This window comes from Cuculus canorus, chromosome Z (genome assembly GCF_017976375.1).
Source record: "Cuculus canorus isolate bCucCan1 chromosome Z, bCucCan1.pri, whole genome shotgun sequence".
In the NCBI taxonomy this organism is placed as follows: domain Eukaryota; kingdom Metazoa; phylum Chordata; class Aves; order Cuculiformes; family Cuculidae; genus Cuculus; species Cuculus canorus.
The window spans coordinates 47,185,193-47,210,776 of record NC_071441.1 but is presented as its reverse complement, the minus strand read 5'-3'; the positions used below and the strand labels follow the sequence as shown (position 1 = coordinate 47,210,776).

At 38.1% G+C, this 25,584-nt stretch overlaps 1 protein-coding gene across 9 annotated transcripts in view; it reads right to left on the bottom strand.

The window, feature by feature from the left end:
* PTBP3 (polypyrimidine tract binding protein 3) overlaps positions 1-25,584 on the bottom strand; it is a 63,730-nt gene that overhangs the window by 23,744 nt on the left and 14,402 nt on the right. For 7 of the 9 annotated variants that reach the window (XR_008447790.1, XM_054054258.1, XM_054054260.1 and 4 more), the window contains 4 exons: positions 11,852-11,927; positions 7,816-7,985; positions 5,575-5,721; positions 874-1,038 (listed from right to left, as the gene is read on the bottom strand). Coding sequence is in view for 8 of the 9 variants with exons in the window: in XM_054054258.1 (XP_053910233.1) it covers positions 874-1,038; positions 5,575-5,721; positions 7,816-7,985; positions 11,852-11,876 (507 nt within the window). In the remaining variant the exon portion in view is untranslated. Of the gene's footprint in view, positions 1-873; positions 1,039-5,574; positions 5,722-7,815; positions 7,986-8,949; positions 9,246-11,685; positions 11,756-11,851; positions 11,928-25,584 lie in introns of all 9 variants that reach the window. The other 2 variants (XM_054054261.1, XM_054054262.1) reach the window with 2 other exon arrangements.

The following is a 25,584-nucleotide window of genomic DNA, read 5'->3' as shown; positions in this document are numbered from 1 at the left end:
CAACTATTGTTTGAAATGCTAGTGCAGCCACAAAAATCTTCTTCCAGGATTGCAGGTTCTTATAAAAACATCCCAATTAAAAGTGGGATGCAAGAACAGTGCATTAATGAAAGAAACTCTCATCTGGGGCATGTCTTTTATTGCATAAATTTACTTGCAATTACAAAAACTTGAAGTATGAAACACTCTGCAGTATCTGATAAAAGTGTCAACAAGCCCTTCAGGCACAAGGAAATAGTCCCAAAGTTATTGTCTTCAAACCCATAGTACTCAGCTGCACAACCTGTAGCACAAGTGATGGCGATGTCTTTCATAGCTACAGCCCACCACTACTCTAGGCTTTTAGAGGTATTTAAATTAATTGGCATTCTAACAGTTGACAAACAATTAAAATATTTGTTCAAGCAAATGTGCTTGTATATTACATCACTTGCATCAAATGATATAAGTGAGTATAAAACCCTAAAACATAAGCCAAACTACAACAGTTACACAGTATAAAAAGTTCTAAAATATTGGCCCATAAATTCATAACAATCAGTATATATCTAGATCATGAGGTGGGCATAAATTAAAAATAACACCTCAAGTTTGTTGCTGCTTCTACAGAAACCAAGGAACTAAAATAAATGAAAGATAACATAAAAAGTTGATTACAGAATCTCTGTTTACTTTGATTTTTTTTGTACAAAACTGATGCAAGCCTAGATCCAAAAATGATTGCAACAAATAATTTTAAAGTGACAGTCCTCATTCAAATGAAAAAGAATCCATAGGTACTTTAAAGAACAAAAAAAGTTCATGGATTTATAATGGCAACATTGGAACATATATTAACTATTTTTTATTTTTTTTTTTAGCAATCCTCATTACCTGATACAGCACTTCTAAAGTGACAGGGTAAAAAAGATCTTCAATAATGATGCGAAGAATAGAACCTTGACCTGGAAGGACCCCACCTTCAGCAGCAAAAGCACCTGTAAAAGCCAGGCTTCCAGACTGCATAGCATTCACACCTTGCAATGCAGCTTGGGTTCTCTGAAATTATGACACAGCAGAGACCACAATTAACTCACACACATATAAATTATTCATATCTAAACATATTTTACAAAGATAAGCATGTAAAATGCATTTAAAATGCAACATTCAAAACCCACGTTCCCTTTATCTGATTATCAGTTCAAATCCTATATTAATACGTAAATCATACCTCTTCTTTCTCTTCTCCCTCCACAGATCATATTTTCACAGAATTATGACTCTTTTTCAGTTACTGTTACTACTTTGTAATGCCATATAGACACAAACTCACTTTGATTCAGTAAACTTTTGTCATGCTTGAGATTTTCCAGCAAATCAATATGATGACAATATTACATCAGACTAATAACCAGCCAGTGTACCAAAAATTATTTGCACTGCTTTATCAAGGTTTCATTCTCCTCAGGAACTAAGTTTTGCTGAGGAAAGCTTAAAGGTGCAGACAGTTCTCTTCTTTTCTGAGTCAAGCAATCAATCACAAAACCTCACTCCTCACCTTTGAACCTCACTCCTTAAACTGCCTCACTGGGACTTTGGAAGTCTCTACACTTCCTTTTGATGGAAAAGTACTGCAGAGTACCTCTGAGAGCACTATGCAGACATGTTTCTTTCCAAATGCAGTGCTGTGACTTGAAGTCATGTCTCAATAAAACCATTTCCTTGGAAGGTGGACTACACATGGCACATGGTAAAGATGTCACCTAGTTTCAGAAATATGTAACCTTGCAAAACAATCTGTACTTCAGGGCTGAGCCAACACACTATGTCAGTAACGTAGCGTTCAGCTGCTTTGCTAGGGTTTCTAAAATTTAAAAAAACCCTCAAATGTAAGAGTCATAAGTGCAAAAAAAAAAAATCCAAGTACACAATGTTCTTATAGAAAGTGTCATGCACTGAGTTGACAATACTCTGAGAAATGGACACAAGGAGTCTTACTTGCAAATATGAGTATAGTTTTTCTGAGTGCTACATATACATCATATCCTTAAAAAAAAAAACTTGATATTTTAATTTGTTTTCACAGGTAACAAACCAATCCAGCAATCTTGGATGATGAAAGAGGCAAATAGCATGTATCTCACTTATAAACTTGCAAGATTGCAGTGACTTCTGTGCCAGCACAAATTAAAAATGAGCACTAATTTTTGCCCCAATCACCACTTGCAATGATCTTACAGGAAACAAAATTGTAATATACACATAATATTAGATAATTTATGTATCTAAATGGCAGGTCAATTGCAATTCCTCCAGGAATCAAAAAATCCTGACGGATTTCAACACCATCACAATGGTTTGTATATTTTAATGATGTTGTGCAGAGTATTTCCTTGTTTAGAGATTAGGATATAAATCAGGCATCTGCAATGTTCAATTCATACTCCTAAGAAATCGATTTTTAATACTTAAAAAATACAAAGAAGATATTAATTCTGGTGTTTGGCATGAAGTTACACATAAAACTGATGGTGTTCTGAGAAAATATCAATTTTATTGGATCTTCTTAGAATAGTCAACATTAAAAACAACATAACACTTTTAAGAATAAACCTGAACAACTTAAAGATGATGATTTGCTGTTCCTGAGCTTGACAAAGCCTTGGAACAATGTCAATAATAAATATCTTACAAAAGCAGGTTAGATGACCCCTCATAATAACATCTGCATCTGATGAAGTAAAAAGCTTTTAGAGCAGAAGGCTGTTCACCATGTATCAGCTGGGTTTGCTCTTCCACATGTTCTTCAGATACCACCTACAGACCCACGATTAGTAATTAACTTGAAGGAGACACAAACACATAAAATTGAAGTGGTACGTCTTTGTGGTATTCCTGCTACTACACTATGGCACAGAGGAAAAAAAAATCACGACTAATTATTCGAAGAAAAGATTTGCCAAAGAAGATGTGATAATGTCTTCATACTCTGAAGCTACTGAGAGATGTTACCTATTGTTAAAACTTAGGAATGGCAAAACTTCTTTCAGAAACAGTGCTTACAATATGTTTTAAGTGGTGGAGATTATAATAGCAGGGTCACTAACAGCAGCAGACTGTTTCCAGCCAGGATTATAACATATCTGAGAACAGAGACTCCACAACCTCTGTGAGCAACCCATTCCAACGTTTGACGACTCTCAGAATAAAAAAAGATTTTTCTTAAGTCTAAGTGGATTTTTCTGTACTTGAATTTATGTCCATTGCCTCTTGTCCCGTCACTGGGCACTGAAAATGGTCTGTCTCCACCTTCTTTACTTTCCCCTCACCATGTGTTTGCAGGCATTGGTATGGTACATCCAAGCCTTCTTTTCTTCAGGCTGAATAGTCACAGCTCGCTCTGGCTCTCCTTGTGTGACAGATGCGTCAGTTTTTTAACCATTGTCATGATGTTTTCCTGGATTTGCTCCACTATGTCCGTGTCTGTTCTGTGCTGAGGAGCTCAAGACTAGCACTCCAGGTGTGTCTTATCAGTGTTGAGCAGAGAGGAAGGTCACCTCCCTCAATCTGCCAGCAATGCTCTGCCTTCTGCAGCCCAGGAAGCTGTTGGCCTTCTTTGCTGCAAGGGCAAGTGTACTGTCCACCAGGGTGTCCAAGTCCTTCCCTGCCAAGCTGCTTTCCAGTTGGTTGACCTCAATGTACAATAGTACCACGGGTTACTCCTCCTCTGGTACAGGAGTTGGCATTTCCCTTTTTTGAACTTAATGAGGTTCCTCCTGTCAGTCCATTTCTGGTCCCTCTGAATGGTAGCACTACCATTTGGGGTGTCAGCTACTCTTCCCAGTTCTATGTTGTCAGCAAACTTGCTGAGAATACTCCCCATCCTATGATCCAGGACATTAATGAAGATGTTAAATAGTACTGTACACAGTATCAGCACCTCCAAGGACTGGCCATCAGCTGGATGTCATGTGACTGGTCACAACCTTTTTAGCCTTTCAGATCACTTCAAAGTCTATATATCTAGACTGTATTTAATCAGTTTGTCCATTGGGGTGTTATGGAAAACAATGTTGCAAGTCTTTCCAAGGTCAAGATAAACAACATATCATGCCCTAAACCAGCCATCTCACAGTAGAAGGCAATCCCATTGATCAGGCACTACCTCCTTTTCGAAAACCCATGCTGACTTTTCCCAACCACCTCGTCCTTAGAATGCCTGGAAGTCTTTTCCAGGATTAGTTGCCCCATTACGTTCCTAGGGACTGAAGTAAGGCTGATCAGCCAGTGGTTCCTTGGATCGTCCTTGTTCCTCTTTAAGACAGGAGAGAGATTAACTTTCTCCTAGTGCTCAGGAACTTTCTCCAATTGCCATGACCTTTCCAAGATTGTAAGAGTGTCCTTGCAATGACATCAGCCAGTTCTCCCAGCACTCACAAGTGTATCTCATTAGGGACCCAGACTTCTGTTTATCCAGTCTGTTTACAGGTTCCCTAACAAGATTCTTCTCTACTTTCTTTATCAAGGCTTTCCAACTGTTCTCATTTGCTTGGTATTCCCAATGGGAAGCCTTAACCACTAATGTCTGAGGAGAAGGAATCCTATACTTCAGCCTTTTCTATGTCCTTTATCACCAGAGTTCCTGCCGCATTCAGTAGTAGGCCCACATGTTACCTAAATCTTCCTCCTGCTGCTGATACGCTTTGAGGAGCCATTCTTGCTGCTGTTCACATCCCTCAGCAGAGCCAACTCCACGTGATTTTTTACTTTCCTAACCACATCCCTGCATGTTCAGATAATTTCCACATTCACTTGTCTGTGATTCTACCTACATCTCTTTCATATGTTTGAGTTCAGTCAGGAGCTCCTTGTTAATCCATGTAGTCCTTCTGCCACCTTCACTTGATTTCCTACCTAATAGGATGAACCATTCTTGAGTTCCTTGACAGTAATTTTATAGATAGTGAGAAAGTCCCTGTCTGAAAGAAGTCACTGCAGACAGAAATAATATCTATCAGAATTTGACTATTGGTGTAGTGAAAAGTATTCTGTCTATTCACTAATGTTATGGTTTAACCTTGGCAGGCAGCTAAGTGCCATGGAGCTACTCAGTCACTCCACCCCAGCAGGCCAGGGCAGAAAATTGGTGGGTTGAGATACAGGCAGTGTAGTAAGTGCAGTAAAAGTTGCACATGCAAGCAAGATGAAATAAGGAATTCCTTTACTACTTCCCATAGGTGGGCAGGTATTTTGCCATTTCCAGGAAAGCAGGGCACCATCATGTATAATGATGACTCAGGAAGAAAAATGGCCTAACTCTAAATGTTTCACCTCCTCCTTCTCCCACCAGCTTTCACTGCTGTACCTAACGTCATGTGGTGTGGGACAGCCCTTTGCAGTCAGGATCAGCTGTCCCAGCTGAGTTGCCTCCCAACTTCTTGTGCGCTCACACTGTCAGGGCAGCGTGAAAAGCCAAAACAGCCTTGATGCTATGCAAGTATCACAAGCTACTATGAAGAAAATTACTCTAGCCAAACCCAGTATACAACTCATGTCAAATTCTATCCTGTTAAATGGAAATATTATACTTACAGCTTGATTTGGTAGATTGTCAGTCTTGAGTTCTTTGTGATTGGAATACTCAATATAAACAGGCTGACTGCGGAGGTAAGGTATAGAAGAAGTATAGTGGTTCACCATAGTAACAGCAACTTCTTCAGAAGCCATTTCCAAAAATGCCTGCAACCAATACACAGCAGTTCTCAGTGTTGTTTTCTTTACAGGAGAGAGTAAAGCATCAAAGTACCATTTATACCCAATCCCACTTTCAGTACAAAATGATTGTGTGAAAGCACATTACTGATTTGCTCAGCATTAAATGCATTGGTGTGTCCTTGTTTATGGGGATATTTGATTAGATATGTGAGTTTTCTTAAAAAGTCTTACATTGTAAGTAAAATAAGTCAGTAAAGAAAAGCTGGGATAGGTATGATACAAGGGAAGTAATGTTGCTGAAAGTCCCATGCTGCTAATGAATTTATTAGATTCCTTAGTCCAAGCACTATTACCTTTGTAGCAGATACAAACACTGACTGAAAAAGTAGAAACAGAACACTAAATATATCACTTTGTGCATTATACTAACCCAGATCAGTGCACTAGACAATTTTTGAATAAGTGCCTATTACTTTTAGGATTTCTGTGTTTAATTGTGTGAACTAACCCATCACATGTAAAAGGATTTTTTAAAAAGTAAACAACTTATTTCACATTAAAAAAACTACTTGTTAATCACTTAATCAGTCAGACTCTTTCAGGACATATGTTGACATCAACAGTGACATTATAGCTCTTCATCATCTATTTACTCTTACATAAGGTGATTATAATGTGTAGCAATATTATTAACAAGTTACTACACCATTATTTAAACCAATATCATAGAGTCATAGAATGGTTTGGGTTGGAAGAAACCTTAAAGACCATCCAGTTCCAAACCCCTTGCCATGGGCAGGGACACCTCCCACCAGGCCAAGCCTTGAAAACTTCCAGGGAGGAGGCACCCACAGCTTCCCTGAGCAATCTTTGCCAGTGTCTCAACACCTTCATTGTGAAGAATTTCTTCCTAAGGTCTAATCTAAATCTTCTCTCTCCCAATGTGTAGACTTCGCTCTCATTCTATCACTACATGCTCTTGCCAAAAGTCCCTCCCCACCTTTCTTGTAGACCTTTTCAGGTACTGGAAGGTCGCTTTAAAGTCTCCTCTGAACCTTCTCTTCTCGAGGCTGAAGAAGACCAGCTCTCTCAGCCTGTGCTTGTATGGAAGGTGCTCCAGCCCTCTGATCATCTTCATGGCCCTCCTCTGGACCCATTCCAACAGTTCCATATCCTTATGTAGGGGATTCCAGAAATGGACACACTACACACACACACAAACTGTTGGAAGGGGTCCAGAGGAGGGCTACGAAGATGATCAGAGGGCTGGAGCACCTTCCATACAAGAACAGGCTGCAAGTTGGTCTTGTTCAGCCTGGAGAAGAGAAGGCTCCGAGAAGATCTTATAGCAACCTTCCAGTACCTGAACAGGGCCTATAGGAAAGCTGGAGAGGGACTATTCATAAAGGCTTGTGGTGACAGGACATGGGGGAACACGTATAAACTGGAGAGGGGCAGATTTAGACTAGACATTAGAAAGAATTTCTTCACCATGAGAGTGGTGAGACACTGGCACAGGTTGCCAAGGGAAGCTGTAGCTGCCTCATCCCTGGAGGTGTTCAAAGCTAGGTTGGATGGGGCCTTGGGCAGCCTGATCCAGTGGAAGGTGTCCCTGCCCATGGCAGGGCAGTTAGAACTAGATGATCTTTAAGGTCCCTTCCAACCCTAACTATTCCATGAGTCATTATTCTACTCCAAGTGGGGTCTCTCGAGAGTGGAGTAGAAGGGGAGAATCTCCTCTCTCATCCTGCTGGTCTCACTTCTTTTGATGCAGCCAGGATACCATTGACTTTCTGGGCTGCAAGAACACATTTCTGGCTCAAGTCACGCTGCTCATCAATCAAGACCCCAAGTCCTTTTCTCATTCACATTGTCCCCCACCCTGTATTGAAACTACTGACCCAGGTGTAGGACCTTGCACTGGCCTCGTTGAACCTCATGAGGTTCACATTAAAAACTTAAAATAAATATCAAGACATTCTTACACATTTGAAAATATTAAAATCTTGAAATGCCAATGAAATCTTTAGACATCCTTGCAATCATTTCAAAAAGATTCATAAAATGAACCACATTCTCCACCTTGCTCTTACAATTAAAACACTGAAAATTACATACCTGATTTTTTCCCTTAAGCCTCAAGAGGTTGGTTACTTTGCCAAAAGGGAGGCCTAATGAAATAATTTCTGCCTCAGTAGCATGATTTGGAATTTGACGAAGATGAAGAACTCGTGAAGGGGAACATGGTGATCTGTCTCTTTTAAATTTCTTCTTCTCATTCCCAAGTTCTAAAATATTTTAGGGAGGGGGATGGACAAGCAAACAAGGAAAATTTATTGCACAGTACAGATACCAAACTCTAAGAGATAAACTGCAGTCCCAGCATTGACATTGACTCATTGATAGCTCTTTGAATCTGAAGAAATGATAGTTCATATATAACCAAAGCAGTTTAAGAAGGCCCCTTCAGCTGTTCCAAATCTCCACCGCAAGGGGAGTGTGATGTGTTAGTTTTGCTTCAGTTGGGGGTTTTGTGTGTTTATTTTCTTGTGGCTACTATTTTTTTTTAAGTCTTACAGACAGAGGGACCAATAACTTTTTCCCAAATGCCCATGTAAATTATTTACAAAATGTTAATTACACAGAAGAGGGGACAAGTAGTAATTAAGAAGTAATACCTTTTGGTTTTTTTATTACTAACTTATCTTCATGCATGATATGTTTCTTATTTATATTCAGCTGCAACTCAAATAATTTCTTTTAATTTTATTAAAGAAAGCCTATTGTCCCACATGTTTGTAAGTTATTAAAAAAGTCTTTCAAAAGGGTAAGCAGCAATGAGGCAAAAAATCCACACAGATTGCTAAAGTCTTCCACTTCAAACTACCTTTTCTTTTAACATGTGCCTATTTGTATCCTGTAACAGGTAAGTGACTAATGGTTAAGTTTCAAGGAGATGCCTCCAAGTCCTTGAGTGGCATTTTAAGCAGAAGACCACATCTGGAACCAGGCATATTGTTCCATAGCGTAACACAATGGAATAATAACTTAAAGTAGTGAAAATTAAATCATGACCCAAACTACAGCTCGCACTAAAAGATTATCCTAAAACAAGCAACAGAGGCTTATGAGACTTGATGAAAACAAATCCTAAACTGAGAGAAACGACAAAACATTTGATAGAAATTTTATTGAAGTCTAACTGCATAACATGTAAGTTAAAGGAAAAAACAGCAATCTTCTTTTACTTACATGCTTCACTCCAGCAAAAGACAGCCTTAACACCTGATGTGTTGCATTTAGTCTTCCAAGTAGAATCACAAAAAAATTAGGGGAAAAATATCTCTGCACTTAGTAAGTAATTTCAGACTTTGCTGTAGGTTTTCAGTACAGTCTAAGGCTCTGAAGCAGTTCACACAAGTCATTCTGTATAAGGATCTTCAGAGTTTTGTGGTTTTTTTTCTTACTAGTGGAAGCCTGAAGCTAAGTTAGATGATCTAAGCCCCAACCAAGACACTCTCATAAACTAAGTTAACAAATTCCTCCACCTACAAAACAGAAAAGTCTGTTATACATTGTTTTTTCCACCAAGAAATTTTAAATTGCTTCACGGTCTATGTGCATTCTGAAAAAATGTGAACATCTGGCATGTTTGTTGGGCATGAGACCTTAAGAAAAACAGAAATATATTAAATATATATATTTGTACCAAGCCACAACAGAAGATACTACTATTGAAGCCTAATGACCCATCCTATTTTGTTTAATCTTTTCAGATTCAATACGGATAAGATGTGCTTGACTTTACTAAGTCAAGGACTGCTTGACTAAAGAAAGCAGGAAACTAAACCTAACATGAATTTCGCCTTTAGTTTAAGATGAGAGTTTCTCACAGAAGCAATACCTTCTAGGTTCTGACCCACTATCAGAAATTACAAGATGGACCTAAGTGTCAAGCACAGGAATTTTCAGGTCAGACATTCAGTTAAAAAGGACAGTGCTTACCAGAACAGTTTCAGTGTACATGCAGTGTGCATCCTCTGTTTCACAGTCTACCCATTAGCAAGCTTATGCTAGCTCTAGATGACCTGGCTCCTGGGCAGTGACCAACACCTGACCTAAAAATGCTGTTTAAAGGGCTTCTTTTCTTTATTATGTTTTGTGGAACACTAGCTAAGTCACTAAATATGCAATAAAAGCTACCATTCATACCAACGAAAGTATAAGGACCTCAGCATTTTTAAAACCATGCTTATATCTCTACCTATTGTTTGATACTAACTTTGACTCAGAGTGATAACAACGTGGTTTTCATGGCATCTAAATTTCACAACTGATTCAACAATTCTTTGAAGTATGACCAAGATGATCACATCTTCCAAATTTTAGAATCTGTTGGGTGAAAGTAAAAAGCGCTCTCAGACAGAAACAGATAAGAGAAGCCTTATTTATGAACAAAACAAAATTCGGGCCTGGTGCCACACAGGAAAGTTCATTCCGATCATGATTCCTGACTGGTACAAATATACTGCCTAAGTAAGTAGCCTCAGATGAAGAAGCCCATAACATATCTTAGATATGTGGCCTACTATACCAAAGAAACCCTCCAGGTGCAGGTGAAGTCATTGTATTAGGTAGAGATACATCTCAATAGAGATCATATAAACCCAAAATGAAGTATAGGGTTATCCATGAGAATGAGAGGATTTTCAGATTTATTAGGAGACAAACATATCTATCATATTTTAAAGTTTAACATCATTTAGACACTCCAGATGTCGCTATGAAGGATCGGTGGTTGCACTGGTCATTAATAGGAGACACTTGGACCCAATACAAATTTATATTCCTTGCTAGCTGGTTTCTTATCACAAAAATACCATTGACACACACCAAAATATATTTTAACTATTTAATTACTGAGTTATAAGTTAATGCTGTTCGAAGGCAAGCAAAAGCTTCTGGATGTCACATTGAATCAATTAGCACATGTGTGAACTATCTGACATGTGCTCCTCAGACTCTTTCTTCCCCTTATTCCCTATGGGAAATAAGGCGAGTAAGTCCTAGATGTTTATCAAGATGCTATCTGCTCTGTCTCTTGCCCCATTATAAAATCAACTATTTGGAAACCACTACTGACAGCTAGTCATCTACATAATGAGTCAGTTAACTTGCTTTAGAGCTAACTTATGCAACCTTTTGCCATTAATACTTCAAGCCCATCTAAGCTGAAAGTAGTCCTAAAGGAAGCAGTCCCAACTTCCTCTCACTTTCAACATTTTGTTGGATCTAAAATTACATGTAACCAAATACACTTACTTCATCTTTCTCAAGACAAGGAGTGGGCAGAAAAAAAATTTCTTTAGATGGTAGCACTAGTTTAACATGTTTGAAGAAGTGTGGCTATGGTTTCACACTGAGCTTAAATACACCCAGTTTCCTTACCCTGCATCTGTCTATTCAATTTCCCACCATCTCCCAAAACAAAACATTCTGCTGAAGAACAATCTGTGAGGATATAGCAACTAGACCAAGGAAACTTCTGATCAAGAAAAAAAAATAATTTTTCTTAATACTTCCCTTGCAATAACACATCTCAATCCATTGAGAGATTGCCAGGGAAAGAGAACTGGCAGGAAAGCACTTGAAAACAAATTACAGGACTATCTGTGCTGCTGCTTAAGAAGTCCTGGAAACAGGGTAGAAAGCAGGAACAGAAAGAGTCATGGGAATCGGCTTGACTCTTTATTTTCCACCAAACTGAGTTTGATATAGGACATTCATCTTCTGCCTCTGTAACCCTGACAGCCTTGAAATACTTCCAAACCAATTCCTTTCAAATGCACCACTACAAGAAAATTGAGCAGGCACCTAAGAACCTGTACAGCGGCTACTTGCTTGATCATGATTATTGAATATAGAAAACAGAACATAATTTCCCTCCTCCCCCCATTTCAACTGATCAGTTTTGGAGCTCCTCAATACCGTCACTGCACTGGATAGGCCTCCAGTGGCTTTATTGCAGGAGTCAGATCACAGTTCAGGCTTGGTGAGACTGCTCATGGGGACAAAAAATACAGAAAAAATACATTTACATAAAAAACACACACTGTTGAAGAAAAACTGTGATAAAAATCTTTTTAATGCATACCTGCAGCTGCAGTAGATTTGTCCATGGTAAAAGGCCTGTTACTGACAGCAGAAGAAAGAAGCTTGTTGGGTCCACACTAAAAATAAAAGACAAGATTGCTAGTAAAAGCTGTTCTAGAGAAAGTGCTTGATATAAAAGCACAACTTGTTTAATTTATTCTTCCCCACATCAGCTCCTTTCTATACATATTATCCACTATTGCTGTGAACTTATTTTTCAGGAAAAGAAATGCCAAGCACATAAGCTCTCCATCTGTCTTAAGATGATAGCAAGTTCAGCTGTGATACATTTCTTACTTCTCCTACTATTTATCCTACTACAATTTATATTTTAAAAGATGAAGAATAATAAATGCTTATGAAAAGAAAGGAGTTGGCTGCCAGCTCTAGGTCTGCCATACCACATTGCTCCCAGATACGAATAAACACTTGCAAAAACATAGATAAGGTCAGCATTTGTGATCAGACATAGTGGACTTTGAGCATCACTAACTTAAGACACATTTGAATATACCTATGGTATATTTCCTAAACCTAACCCTTGCCCTACGAATCTGATGATGGACATTCCATCTACAGGAAAAACATACTGAAAATTAAAGCAGATGTTTTAAGAATACTGACAAATCAAGGTTCTAACTCCCAAAAGAGAAGAGTAAAAGCACTACAGGTTCTTTATTCAAAAATCAGTGTCTAGCTGCCAGTTAAGTCTGTCCACTCTGTAAGATTGCTCTAGTACACCAGCCAAGCGTCAGCTTCAAAATGCCAACAAGAAACAAACTACCGCAACACCTCTGAAAGGCAGCTAAGGTTTCTGAAACTTTCACAACACTCATAAAAGCATTTTCATGAAAATGTTGTGACTAAGGCATAGTGGCTCCACGAGATGCAATGACCTGATCCAAACAGCTCCTTACCGCTCTGACAGAAGGAGAGGTTCCCACAGCCCTTGCCCCAGTATTCCCACCTGCTTATGGTCATGAGCAGTTTATCTTGCACTGTCTCTGGTGCACAAGAGATTTTCTATGAGATCACTCAATCCTCCAACCTACCAGCACTCTACACTGAGTTAGGTTAGTTACACCATCAGCTGAAAGAGGGGTTGAAAAGTGCCAGGCTGCAGTGCAAAGAAAGGGGTAGGAATACCCGAAGAGGACACTGGATTAAGGAAGCAGCAAGCCATCATGCTGGCTTTTATTAGCTATGGAAGTACTGCTCATAGAGGACTGGTTTACAAGCTGTCTGTGCTTAAAAGAGCAGTTTGGTTCTTTACATCCTTACAATTAACAATGTGTTCCTGCTGCTTCCCCAGCATTGGGAATGAATGTAAATGCTTTTACATTCATTGACAACAGAAGGCTGTGACCAGGTTAGGATGCTGAAAAACTTCTTCAGTCAAAGTCAAGTCGCCCATCAACAAACACATGTATTAGTGTGGGATGGAAAAAAAAACATGACTGTGTTCACTCCTCTCTGGCTTTTTACTGTTAAACCATGAAATTGCATCTTAACAGCAAATTTAAATGCAACATCTAATTGTGGCAAACAGTAGCAAAAATAATTTTTACAGCAAAAGAACTAAAAAATATAAAAAGAGATTCTAAAAAAAAAATCCAATTCTTTCAGTTTTCAATTGCCAAAAATCCATTTGCAATAAAAAAATAGGCTCATGTAAAGCACAGCTTATTTAGCAGAGCAATAGAACACACCATCCATCATATGTCCTAAGTTATGCTTTTTTGGATGGTCACATTTTAAATTAATATCATTGAAGTCTGTCAACGAACTGATTACTAGATGTCTGAAACATATCACTATTTGGATAGGTACTGGAACTTAATTAACATCCAGAATCAATAGTCATTAGAAGTACCACAAGTATGCCAGAATCGAGGTATTGAATCCCTAGAGAGCATATTTTGATTGTGAAATATATATTCTGCTAATTTACAAAAGCAGCAATATGTCCAAATAGTAAGCAGTAGAAAGTATTAAAGAGGGCCTTTCATGAAGCCAAACTTTCCTTTTACTTACAAGGATGGCAGAAGAAAGACCCACTACTGCTCTAAGTCCAGTTGTGGGGGCTTTTAGCTTGTTTTTTAAATTAGCATTTATTCAACAGAAGAAATCTCTGCATTTTTCAAGAAGGCTGGGAAAAACCTTGGTGTGTCAGCACATCAGACTGCCACCAGGTACGCTTTTTGAGCAACTTGTAGCTATTTTGTGGTTTCATTATAAATATTATTTTGACAGATAATTTAAAGGACTTACATGTATTCTCACAATTTCATATGTAATTTTACACACACTAATATTAAAAAACCCACAATGGGCTTTTTCAGATAAAATAATTTTTCAATCTCTTCCATTTTTAAAAGCTGTTCTAGGTGATTCAACTCGGTATTCATATAAGCATCTTAGTGCAGAAAAGACTACTATTTTGTAATGCTATGGCAAAATTTTTAAAGATAGTACAAGTTGTATAGGTATTAGTCTACAAAATACAAAAATCTGTACATTATGCACTGTTAAGATGTATGTATTTAATGGAATTTATAACTTACAACAAAAAAATATTTGTTTCCAACTGAGTTTTACTGCTTGCATTGATAATTCACTGCATTTGATACTTCACAGGTTTGATACGTGAAACTGCAAATTTCTTAGAGGATAAAACAGAAAATATTAACTGTAAGGATTTACAACATGATAAGCAGACAGATCTTAAGAACAAATTGCAAAGATCAGAACTTACTATCACAAATAATACAGAAAGTCTATAGATCATCCATAATCTGAAAGATAATTCGGCTTTCTCAGAACAAGTTCTAGCATATTCCAAAAGAAAATGTATGTAGCCTTCTCGAGAAGTATACATCCTTCTAGGCCAACTCATCACTACGGTTTCATCCAGTAATAACATTGCTTGGGGGATTATACTGTCAACCAATGAAGCAATTGCAGGTTAAAAAGAAATACAGGGAAACACAATTCAAGTGGCTGCAGTGATCTGTATTAGAACAGCCTTCTATCCATACAACTGAGGCTGTAGCTCACTGCAGCACAAAATGAACTGCTCAGGGATGGGTGACTAAAACAGCTTCCACAAGGGAAAAATGATACCACAAAATTACAAACTCCAGTTGTGACATGTACCTGTACCTACAATGATACACCATTAACCACCAACTACTAAGACACCTCCCTAGATTTTGCCTTTCTGCTGACAACCATTAACCTGGTAACGGAGCAGTCAAAACCAAAGCTCTTTCGAACTTCAAGCTCACCAGCTAGTCAATTGTTTTACTTTACCTAACAAAAGACTAGCAAGGCTTTGAGCCTCTTACAATACAGGGAATCATCATCATTACAAATGTACAACTGTCTTCATATCTTCAATTTGATATAATAAGGATTTTTAAATGAGCATGCATTTCATTGTGTTGATCTCCAAAAAAACCCAATAAAACATGGTATCAAGAAACCATAGAATAATTGGTCTTCCACAGTCATCTTAAGTCTACAGCCCTTGTTACAAAACTTAGTTTCTTACAACCGCAAGATTTTGATTATACTTTTGCTATTATTTGAATGCTCAACTAAAATGCTGTTCCACTTTATGACTTGTGAAACCCATACTAAGTCATATACCTACTCACAGAATCACAGCTGTTTACTTATTATAACATGCCCCCTGGAAGGATGTGGTATAAGAGAACTGCTAGGAATTCCACTGCTTTTGAAGATAGATGACAAAGCTATTTCTGAAGTACAAGAATATTATAGAGATGCTTTTCAGCATCTCAGTATTTATCCAGCAGTATAACTGATAAGCCGTCTCAGTAAGTCATTGAAAGTAAAACCCAACCCAATGCAAAAACGTTCTATAAGTATGCAAAGTTAAACTGACACCATGTATGTTCTCCTGCAAGTTGAAGTACAATATGCATATGTTGGGGGTATTCTGGATTGGTAAAGGAGATGACAATTTACTTCACGCATGTCTTCCCAGCTGCACTCATATAGAATCCACAAAATAACAGAATTCAGGTTAGTGAAGTCCATTTGTTCTATCTCCCTCCTTCCCAGATAGGGCTGAAAGTGATATTTTTTAAACACTTTGTAACATTAAGCACTTAATGTGGCGACAAAGGTCTTCTACAGACCGCTTTGGTAAATGTGTTGGAGAGTGCTGAAGAAGTCCACACCTTAGTGCAGTCTGGATAGTGCTTTACGAAATTCTTACTGAATCTTTCTACACAGGCTAGAGTCCTACTATGCTTCCCATCCCTCTGGAAACAACTCTTCAGTTGGCTAATACTTAGTTATTCACTAAGTGCAACAAAGAAACAGTCATAGCATCCAAATCCTGCCTTCAAAGCCACCTTGACACCCTTCCTCCCCTGCAGTTTATAGACACTTGGGAAGCACATTTTTCAGCAGGGATGTCAGCTTACACTGCCCCTATGCCAACACTACTGCTTTTCACAGCACGACTGCCCAGGATGAGACAGTTCCTCGACCCAAGGGAGCTCCTTGAGTCAGTTGACTGTGAGGCCTCACAGGTGAAGGTTAAGAGGCAGGTAGGACAAGTAAGTGCAGCTGACTGACAAGCACCAATTACCCAGTAAGAATTCTTCGTTCAGACCTGTGGGAAATGTGGGTGGAATTGTTCAACACAAGGCTATCAGCCTAAGGCCGAAACACCCTCCTCTGTTCCTTTACTCATCCCATCATTCTAAACATCTTAATAACATCCTAATGTGTTAAGACTGCATTTTCTTAAATCATAAGACTTTCTATCCATTTTATGACATTCATATCCATTTTTGTCCATTTCATAACAACATCTTTGCAGTTGTTTGGTATTATTAAGTGGTGGTAGGTAACAGTAGTTGAGTACCTCACTGCAAGTTCCTGTTCACTCCTGCCTAAATTATTGAGTAGGAATTAGAAACCAGTTGCTTGGAATGCATAATTTGATTTTGGACATTTCTTTATAAACAGGTAAAATTTATAGTGCCAAGTAACCAGTCCAGCAAGGGCCCTCTACAAAGTGCAGCACTGAATGATAGATTACTGAGATTACTTCTTCTTCTGTATATACCACAGCCTATTCCCTGGCTACATAAGGCATACTACAACTTCAGACTACAGCCACAGATGCCTTTCCTGAAATTACTTAAACTGTTGTATAGATTTTTAGATTTCTGATAGTAATAAACGTTACTGATACTGCAATTTGAGTATAAAAAATGCTGCATAGGAAAGAGGTGTAGCAAACTTCTGAAGTCAAAAACGCTAGGTTTCTAAAGTCTTTGTAAGTCACATATAGTTGGAAACAGGAGGGTAAGTCTAGTACTCGAAAATACTTCTTTAGAACACATACACTTGTCAAAACTATGGCAGGTATTATTTCAGCATTATTTCTGGACGAATAACCTTTTAATTTTCAAAATGGCTGTATGAAAACAAAACCACTTCCCCTCCACGCCGACTTTCAACTGCAGTATTTTCCTTGTCTCTTCCTTGCTAATTACAGATTCTTCAGTACAGTTCAATTAATTACAAATGGAACAGTTTCATAGAAATCAGTGTTTCATCTAAAATATGTATTGTTTGTTCTCCTAGAATACAGCTAGTCAACTTTCTAACTATTATTTCTAACTCAAGAATGAGGAAGGTTATGATTATAGCTTTTATTCCTATGAGATAGCTAGAACAACAAAAAAGGTGGCCCAATTTTAAGGGAAAATGATTCTTTCAAAAAGCACCATATAAATTAAAGTTCTGTATATTTTTCTACAAGATTCTACATGGTAACAAATTAATTACTCTTCCAAAACTGGCCATTTTGAAACATGAAATTTTCAAGCTATATTGTTGTTAAATATAAATGAACTGCTCTAACACACCTCATTTTTTATAGAATCCAATGGTGGAAATAAAAAGCTAAGGGTCATGAGAAGAGTGAAAATTTCCATTATCGTCTACTTCTGCCGTAAGCTGTCTAAATACTTGTTGTATTCCTTTATTCTTTCTTCCACAAACTATGTTTGCCACAGAGGTGCAACCCCCACTTTCCTAATAAAGATTTACTGTGAAGTACAATGCCGTTCATGTCAAAATAAAGATGTTTCAAAGAAACTGGAGGTAAATTAAGGGAAATTATTTGTATTAAAAATGAATAAACTGACCTTACAAAGAAAAAGCTGCCTTTTCAGTAAGCTTAAAAAGAAAAAAATTATCGGTAAGATCACCAAAAAAAAAAGCAAGCCTCACTTCCTCCACTGCAAGGACCTTTTCTAAAGATCTTGACTCAACAACCCGATTGTCAGTCATCCTAGAAGTACGGTTTTTTAGCACAGATAGTCGCTCTTCTGCAGGCTTGAACGCTTAGCTAGCAATACAGCCCACTACTGCCTCTCTTATCAATTACTTAAGCTCCCTGCTACACTGGTAACAAAATACTGTAGGCTTTCCAAAAGTCATGCAACAGTAATTAAAAACGGAAAAGGAAAAGAGCAAATAAAGTTTTAAGCTTGTTGATTTTATTAATGAGACGATACAGAGTTCTTTACAGAATAGTAAATAATTAGAAAGCTGCAATACGATATACTGTGATACAAACTAAATTGTCTTTCCTAATCATGATGGAATACTTTCTTAAATACGAAGTTTCTATGACACAAAAGTAACTTGTATAAACAGTTCATAGTGCCCCTGAAGTTAGAAGTATAATACAGACTCCAAAATAGCCCAAACATACTAATTAAAGTACTTGGCAAGAATTTCAAATCCGTCAGTTTCAAGAACGGCATGCAACATAGTTTTAGCAACTGTCTAGTCATTCCATCTCAATTTTTCAATTTAGATAATGGAATAATAGAATCATGGAATCATGTCACCATTTTTCTATAAAACAGCTGGGAAAAAATGGTTAATAATAAGCTGACTACAGACACACACATTTCTCCTGTTGTCTTCTTCTGAACAGCTCTTCATGTTTTTTCCAATATAGACTGTTTTTTGAGATTGATACAGCAATTTAAAATTAAAAAATCCAAATTGCATTTTTCAAAACCGGGCACATTGGTTCCAGTCGCATCCAGGACTGTGAGGATTGCAAAGAGTTTATCTCCAGCTTATGCACATTTGTTTTTCAGGCGACCAGCAGGAACATGGAAAAGGCGACAAGCTTTACCAGACTATGGTGTCCATCTCCCACTGGGGAGACGACAGCCAACAGAGGAGAAGGAGGCAATGAAAAGCTCATGAGACCAGAGCTGAGCATCATCTTTACCCCTGCCTCTCACCGCACCAACTAGTACAGACATGTAATACACTTACTGCACAGTATACACTATCTACCTTCAATGGTTGTCTGTTTTTACTGTTATCTAGGTGTTACCTATCTTTTGTTGGAAAATAATTTTAAACGAAAAATCCAATTCTACTGTGTGTCCATGGCGACTTCTTATTAAGACAAGAATCACCAACTGTATCTCATGTGCTTCAATCAACACTCCCAACCACTCAAAGTCAGAGAAACTACATGCTGTAGCAACAAACTGATAACCTAAAATTATTTGAAACTAAGGAGACGTCTTAAAAGTGCAAGGAGGCAAAGAAGAATGCAAACATTTGTACTCATTTTCAGGTCATATATAATAGAAAGCATCCACTACAGCAAGTTCTGCACCCATAGTTACCTGGCAAAGCAGGTCATGATCTCTCCATTTTAAATATTTGCCTTGCCACAGTTTAGCAGATGCTCTAAAATTATAAAACACATCCATCATATAAAAGTTCTGAAGTGCAATTCTAGTGCAAAATCAACTCCCTGTCTTAGAGAAGCAACATACAAGACATAAAACTTTGTCAGACTTGGTCAATTAAGAAGCATCAAGCTCAAAATAAGTAATCTGATTTTATACACAAGAAGTGTGAGAAAAAATGTAGCTCTGACGATTAAAGCCCCGAAGTCGCATTTTAAGCACTTTCAACAGTGCTTAAACAGCGCCTTTTGCACGTAGTCAGTTCCAGTATAGCCACTTAATACTCATTTTTCCCCTGTCACTATAGTCACAGAAACCAAAAACCCAGGGACTTGTTATTGAAAGAATTCATATTTTTAAATATTAACAGTACTCACCAACTACAATAAAAGTGAAAATGGAAATCCTGAAAGGACCTCACCCCCACACCTTAAATATGACCTAAGCATTCCTTCTCCACTTTCCACACCTTCTAAGAATTGTATTCTTCCTTTCTCTCTAAAATAAAAAGGCAACTAAATAAATGCCAGTTTATAAGCACGAGTTTTCATTAGACAACAAAGTCAGGAAGACAGCAAGAACTGTTTGTCTGCTTGGCTCACTGCAAGCCTCTGTCTAGGAATATGCGAGGGCACAGTAACAATAAGCATTTCTTAAATTGAGAACTACTTGATCATTATTTGAATTAAGAAGGATTTTTTTTCCAACATTGCTATAAAACTGTATGTTTTTACACTTTCTAGAGACAGTTCGCATATGTCCTCACCAATATTAAGGCATACACATTGGCTACTTTTTAAAATATTTTCCTAAGTTCAACTACTGCTTTCAGTTTCTAGGAGAGCAAGTCTGAGAAGGTATGCTAGTGCTCCGATCCATTTAATTGCAGAATCTAGTCCTTAAAAGATGTAGTAAATACTACTTAAATGTACCGAGAATACCTAACAATGCTACTCTCCCAGACATACAGGGCTCATAAAACATCTGATCTGTTGGACGTTACAGAGAGAGATAATTTAACAGAAACCTAACAATTAATTCAGACTATAATTCAGAAATTACATAAATTTATTCAGATTAATTTTCCATTGCAAAGCCTTCGATAGAAATATCAGCTTAGGTTCTTCTTCCTACATGCTTCCATCCCACTTTCCCACTGTGAACCAAATGGACACGTTAATTTGAGGGAAAAAAAATCCATGATCTTGTCTGCAGCAGAGTCACAGAATAGTGTGTTTGCACACCTCATGGCATGTTTTCACAGTACATCCTAGATGAATTAATGGTTTATGGCCCCGAAGGTTAATAAGTGCCTCACTGAATCATTTTCTATCCTTCTCTTCCACTTCATCTTGCTAAAAGGGAAGCAAACTGAATTTGCCAATGAAAAGACAAACTCCCCTCCAAAAACACACTTTAAAACAAACAAGCAACCTAGTTTCCTGAGAAGAGCTGAACCTGTAGGTCAGAGTAACAGAGAAGAGACTCAAGCAAGATTTCACTTTTTCAGCATCATTAAAAGGCGGGGTTCAGATCAGACATGAGGAAAAATTTCTTCACCAAAAGGGCTATAGAGCACTGGCACAGGCTGCCAAAGGAGGTGGTTGAGTCACCATCCCTGGAAGACAGACAGATGAAGTGTTTAGGGATATTGTTTAGTAGTGGACAGGTGTAGTTGTATTCAATGATCTTTTCCAACCAAGCAATTCTACGATTCTAAAAACGCTAGAAAACATTCATGAAAACACACCCTCACACTAATGATGTGGTGTAAAGGCCAGAATAAACAGTCATGCACATGGAAGGATGTTTTGTCTGTATTGCTTGATTTAATAACAGAGGTCACCATATACATAATACATTCCCTAGTGGAGACAGCAAATAGAGTTATTTGTTAAAAATTAGTTAGTAATGTCTATTTTCCTCTGAACGAGAGATATTTACAGTAATTTTTTAAGTGATTCCTTCCAAAAAGGAGCTTTCTTCCAAAGAGCTGAACAACTGCAATACTCACATCATTAATTTGCCAACTGCTAACAATTCTTCAAAGGGAGGCTCTGCATTTTTAGTCACAGGAAAACTAGCGCCAACCAATTATAAAATTTAGGTGCAGCCAAGACATTGTAGTTTTATGTGGACAGAAACAGAGAGGTTAATACCACACTTCAGGATCTCATGGTCTGCTTTATCTCAATACCATAAAAACTTCTTAAAATGCTGCTACAGATATCAACTTTGTAGATAGCTTGATGCACTATGCCATTATTTGGGAGATTTTAATAACTCACACACAAAACCTGACTATTATACGTTTACTTTCACATGAAGCCTGTTTCTTGAAGCAGTACACCTACGCTACATGCTGAATTTGTAAGACATTGCTTGCATACACAGGTTTACTTGCCAGCTCAGTCTTTGTCATTAACTCTCTCTAAAGTTTCCACTTTTTGCCCAACTTCCTTGTGCCAGGCTCAACTTCCAACACGCCTAGACTGCTTCCATGCTTCACCTACTTTTATGCATCCATATGTCACTTTAGGCAACGTAATCCCAGAATTAGATTGTCTCTATCAAAAGAAGTAATCAAACAAACAAGATCAAATTTTCCTTGAAAAAAGACCTCCTAATATCGGTTTGGTTCATGTATATTCAACAGACTTGAAAGTTGCTCTGTTTAATTAAGAAGAAGCATTTAAAAACTAAAGTATTGGGTCACTTTATTAGCATTCCAGTTCTACATGAACTGAAAATATGAGATGCACATATTAGATCACTCAGGAAAAAAAAAAAAAAAATCTAGCACTTGTAACCCATAATGCCGAGGAAAGCCTTAAGGAAGAAAACAAGTATATCACAGTATTTTATCAAAATATTCTCCCAGATCCAAACAAACACACATGCATACAAACCCGAGTTAAATGTAGTAGAAAAAGCCACAACACACCTGAAAGCAACAATAAATATTAGAGATATGAATAACATGTCAAAAACTTAAGTAAATGGGTTAATGTAGGGCACCCTTCACAGGTAATGACTTATGCCACATAATGAAAATCAACATCCAAGTAAAGGAAGAAGTATAAATTACATTTGTCGATTCATCCGTGGGAAAAAAAAATTAATTCTGATTTAAACTAGACATTTTAAAATAACACGTTCTGAATGTCAACTAAACTTCCCTTTAGGGGGAGTCTAATACCAATAATCAAATAACATATGCCTACAGCAGAATTCACTGACTTCTACGCTGCCTTCCTAAATCTTATGGCAGACACTCTACAGAATAAGGTTGTATTAATGTACAAACCAAGCTCCAAGTAACAAACCTTTATATTTCTGGAACATACATTCCTTAGGCATTCCTTATTGGTCTTGACTTTGTAAAACAGATTGCAGAACTAGAGAATACATGAAGTCAGAAAATGTCTGCAGATAAAGGATTTTTCTACTTGCCCAATATATGCATATTCATCTCATTATTTCCATAAAATGCAATTTCAAGCCTGCAATAATTCTAAGTGTCTATTTTAACAAATGCTAAGTTGGGTTTTGTGGTATCATATGTGGGAAAACCACACTTCTCCCCTCCCTGGAATAGTAACACAATCTTCAAAATGTTTACAAAGAATAGACAGATAGTACCATGGGGCTTAAAGCAAACCAGTAACAGTTTCAGCTTCACAAAGCAGAGGTTTCAAAGTTGTGCAGTGTCACAGTTTAGGCTAGGACAGACTGAACACATTAATTAGCATGCAACAACTAGGCTTTTTTATTGCCTCTATGAAAGAGTGATTATTAATGCAAAGAACACTACTAAGTGTGGTGTTCTACAGCATGCTGCAGAAAAGTTATTTTCACTACTTCCTAGTTCCTTGTTGAAAGGAGCAGTGTGTACCAGAAGGTCAGATTTATGGGCCTGCAACATTACTTGAATTACTTGGGTGATGTCAGCTCAGCAAGCCAAAGCACATTCCATCTACTCCTTGACAACTCAGTAGCACTCATTCATCTGACAATAAGTCATAGGAAGTTACTTACATCTTAAGTTAACACCTTCTGCAACAGCTTCCACATCTTTATATACACCGGACTGTAACAACCATGGTCAAGATCACAAGTGCTCCCAATAGTATGACAATTGGGAGAACATGGAGGTAAAGCAAAGCATTAGCATTTGGACTCCGGCCAGAGAATATCTCTCAACCCTATGCTTCAGCTGCAGTAGCTACCCTATGAGTAGTCTCAAGTATATTCCCATGTCAATGCAGCACTTTGATTTCTATCACCTGGTGAATGTCTAGGTGCCCCAAAGGCTTTGTCGTTTCCGTCTTTAATCCTCCGTAGTTTTGGAGTATGTCATTCTGTAAGCACTTTAAGATACAAGTAGTTCCCATTTATAGTCCTAGACCAGACCTTTGTTGATTGCGATGATCTGTGCAGCCTGGTCCTCTTGATGACTGCCAATTAGTTTTCCACTGGGCTTTTTCCTTTGATGTAGACATTGTCATGTTGCACCTGTGCACTGAGTTTTTCCAAGTCTCATGTGCTTTTACCCCACAAATTAGCCATTCACATTAGCTTTCTTCATCTGTGCCAGTTCTTGCTTCCAGTGCCTCAGCCAGACCCAAAGGGCAATGGCAAAGGCAACCATACAAGCATTGGTATACAGGCATAACCTGGGCCACTTACATTACATCAGTAGCCAGTCTTGTGGCTTGAACTTGCAAGAATGGATTTGACTGTCCCTCACCTTTGTGCATTTCTACCACCTGCTGAAAGGGTCTCCAAAGAATACCCTTCCATCTTTTCTAACTGCCAATAATGTCACAAGGACCACTTGTGTACAAGACATATAAATTTTCATATTCCAAAGTTTCTTGAGCATAGAGTAATACCTTAAATTAAACCCCAAATACATGATTTTGGGTCTCATTTTACCAACTTTTCTACAAGGCCGGAATGTCCCTCTTTCCTCACCTTACCCCATTGGCTAAGTAGGGCTGTCCATCATGGCAGGTAGAACTTGCCACATGATGAGTGGAGGGCATTCTTCCTTTCAGCATCCAGTACCAGAAGCCAAGGGGACAGTAGCAGTCACTACTGCCCCATCAATGCAGATGCAGCCCAGATTCCCTCTCAGATAGCTTGTGTTCCTTTTTTTGTTAAAATATAGTTTTCTCAGGTCAACAGCAGCCTTAGCTCCAGAATCCAATCTGTCTCTGTTCTCCACTGGTTCGACTGGTCCTCTACTGGTTGTAAGCAGTATTCCAGACAGTTAAGACTCATTCCGAGAGGGCTCATCACAACAGCATGAGCAGTTTATTGCTTTACATGGCCAAAGGCTATTGTTGCTCAGGCCTCACTCAAGGGCATCTTTTCCCCCAGTGACTTGGAGCTGACTTTATCTGAGCATGCATAGTCACCAAAATGTTACCATTCCAAATAAAAACTGTTCCCTTTTATGTTAACCAGTGGAACCATTACCACTATCCTATTAATCATGTCAATAGGAAGATAGTGGTGGCCATGTTGCCAACACACAGAAACTATATTTCTAGTCCTGCAAGTCCCTTGACCTTTATCCTCTTTGACTGCAGAGCCTACCTTCAGTTCAATTTCAACTACCCTGGTTATCCACACCTTGACCAGTGTTTTCCTATCCTATGATACCATCAGCATGTTACAGGTAATCTTGGGCACTGTCCTTCTCCAAACCATCTGAATAAGCCTGTTATGATGCTGGAACTATGTTTCTGTGCCCATGACAGGTTGTTCCAGGTGTATTGTTCTCCCCTCTAAGAAACCCAAACCGCAGTTTACACTCAGGGACCACAAGAATTTATAAAAACACATTAGGTATGTCAATGGTTGCATGCCAGGCAAAGGGGGTTTTTTGTTCGTTTTGTTTGGGGTTTTTTTTTGCTTTGAGTTTATATCTTAGTCCTAGCACACTGTT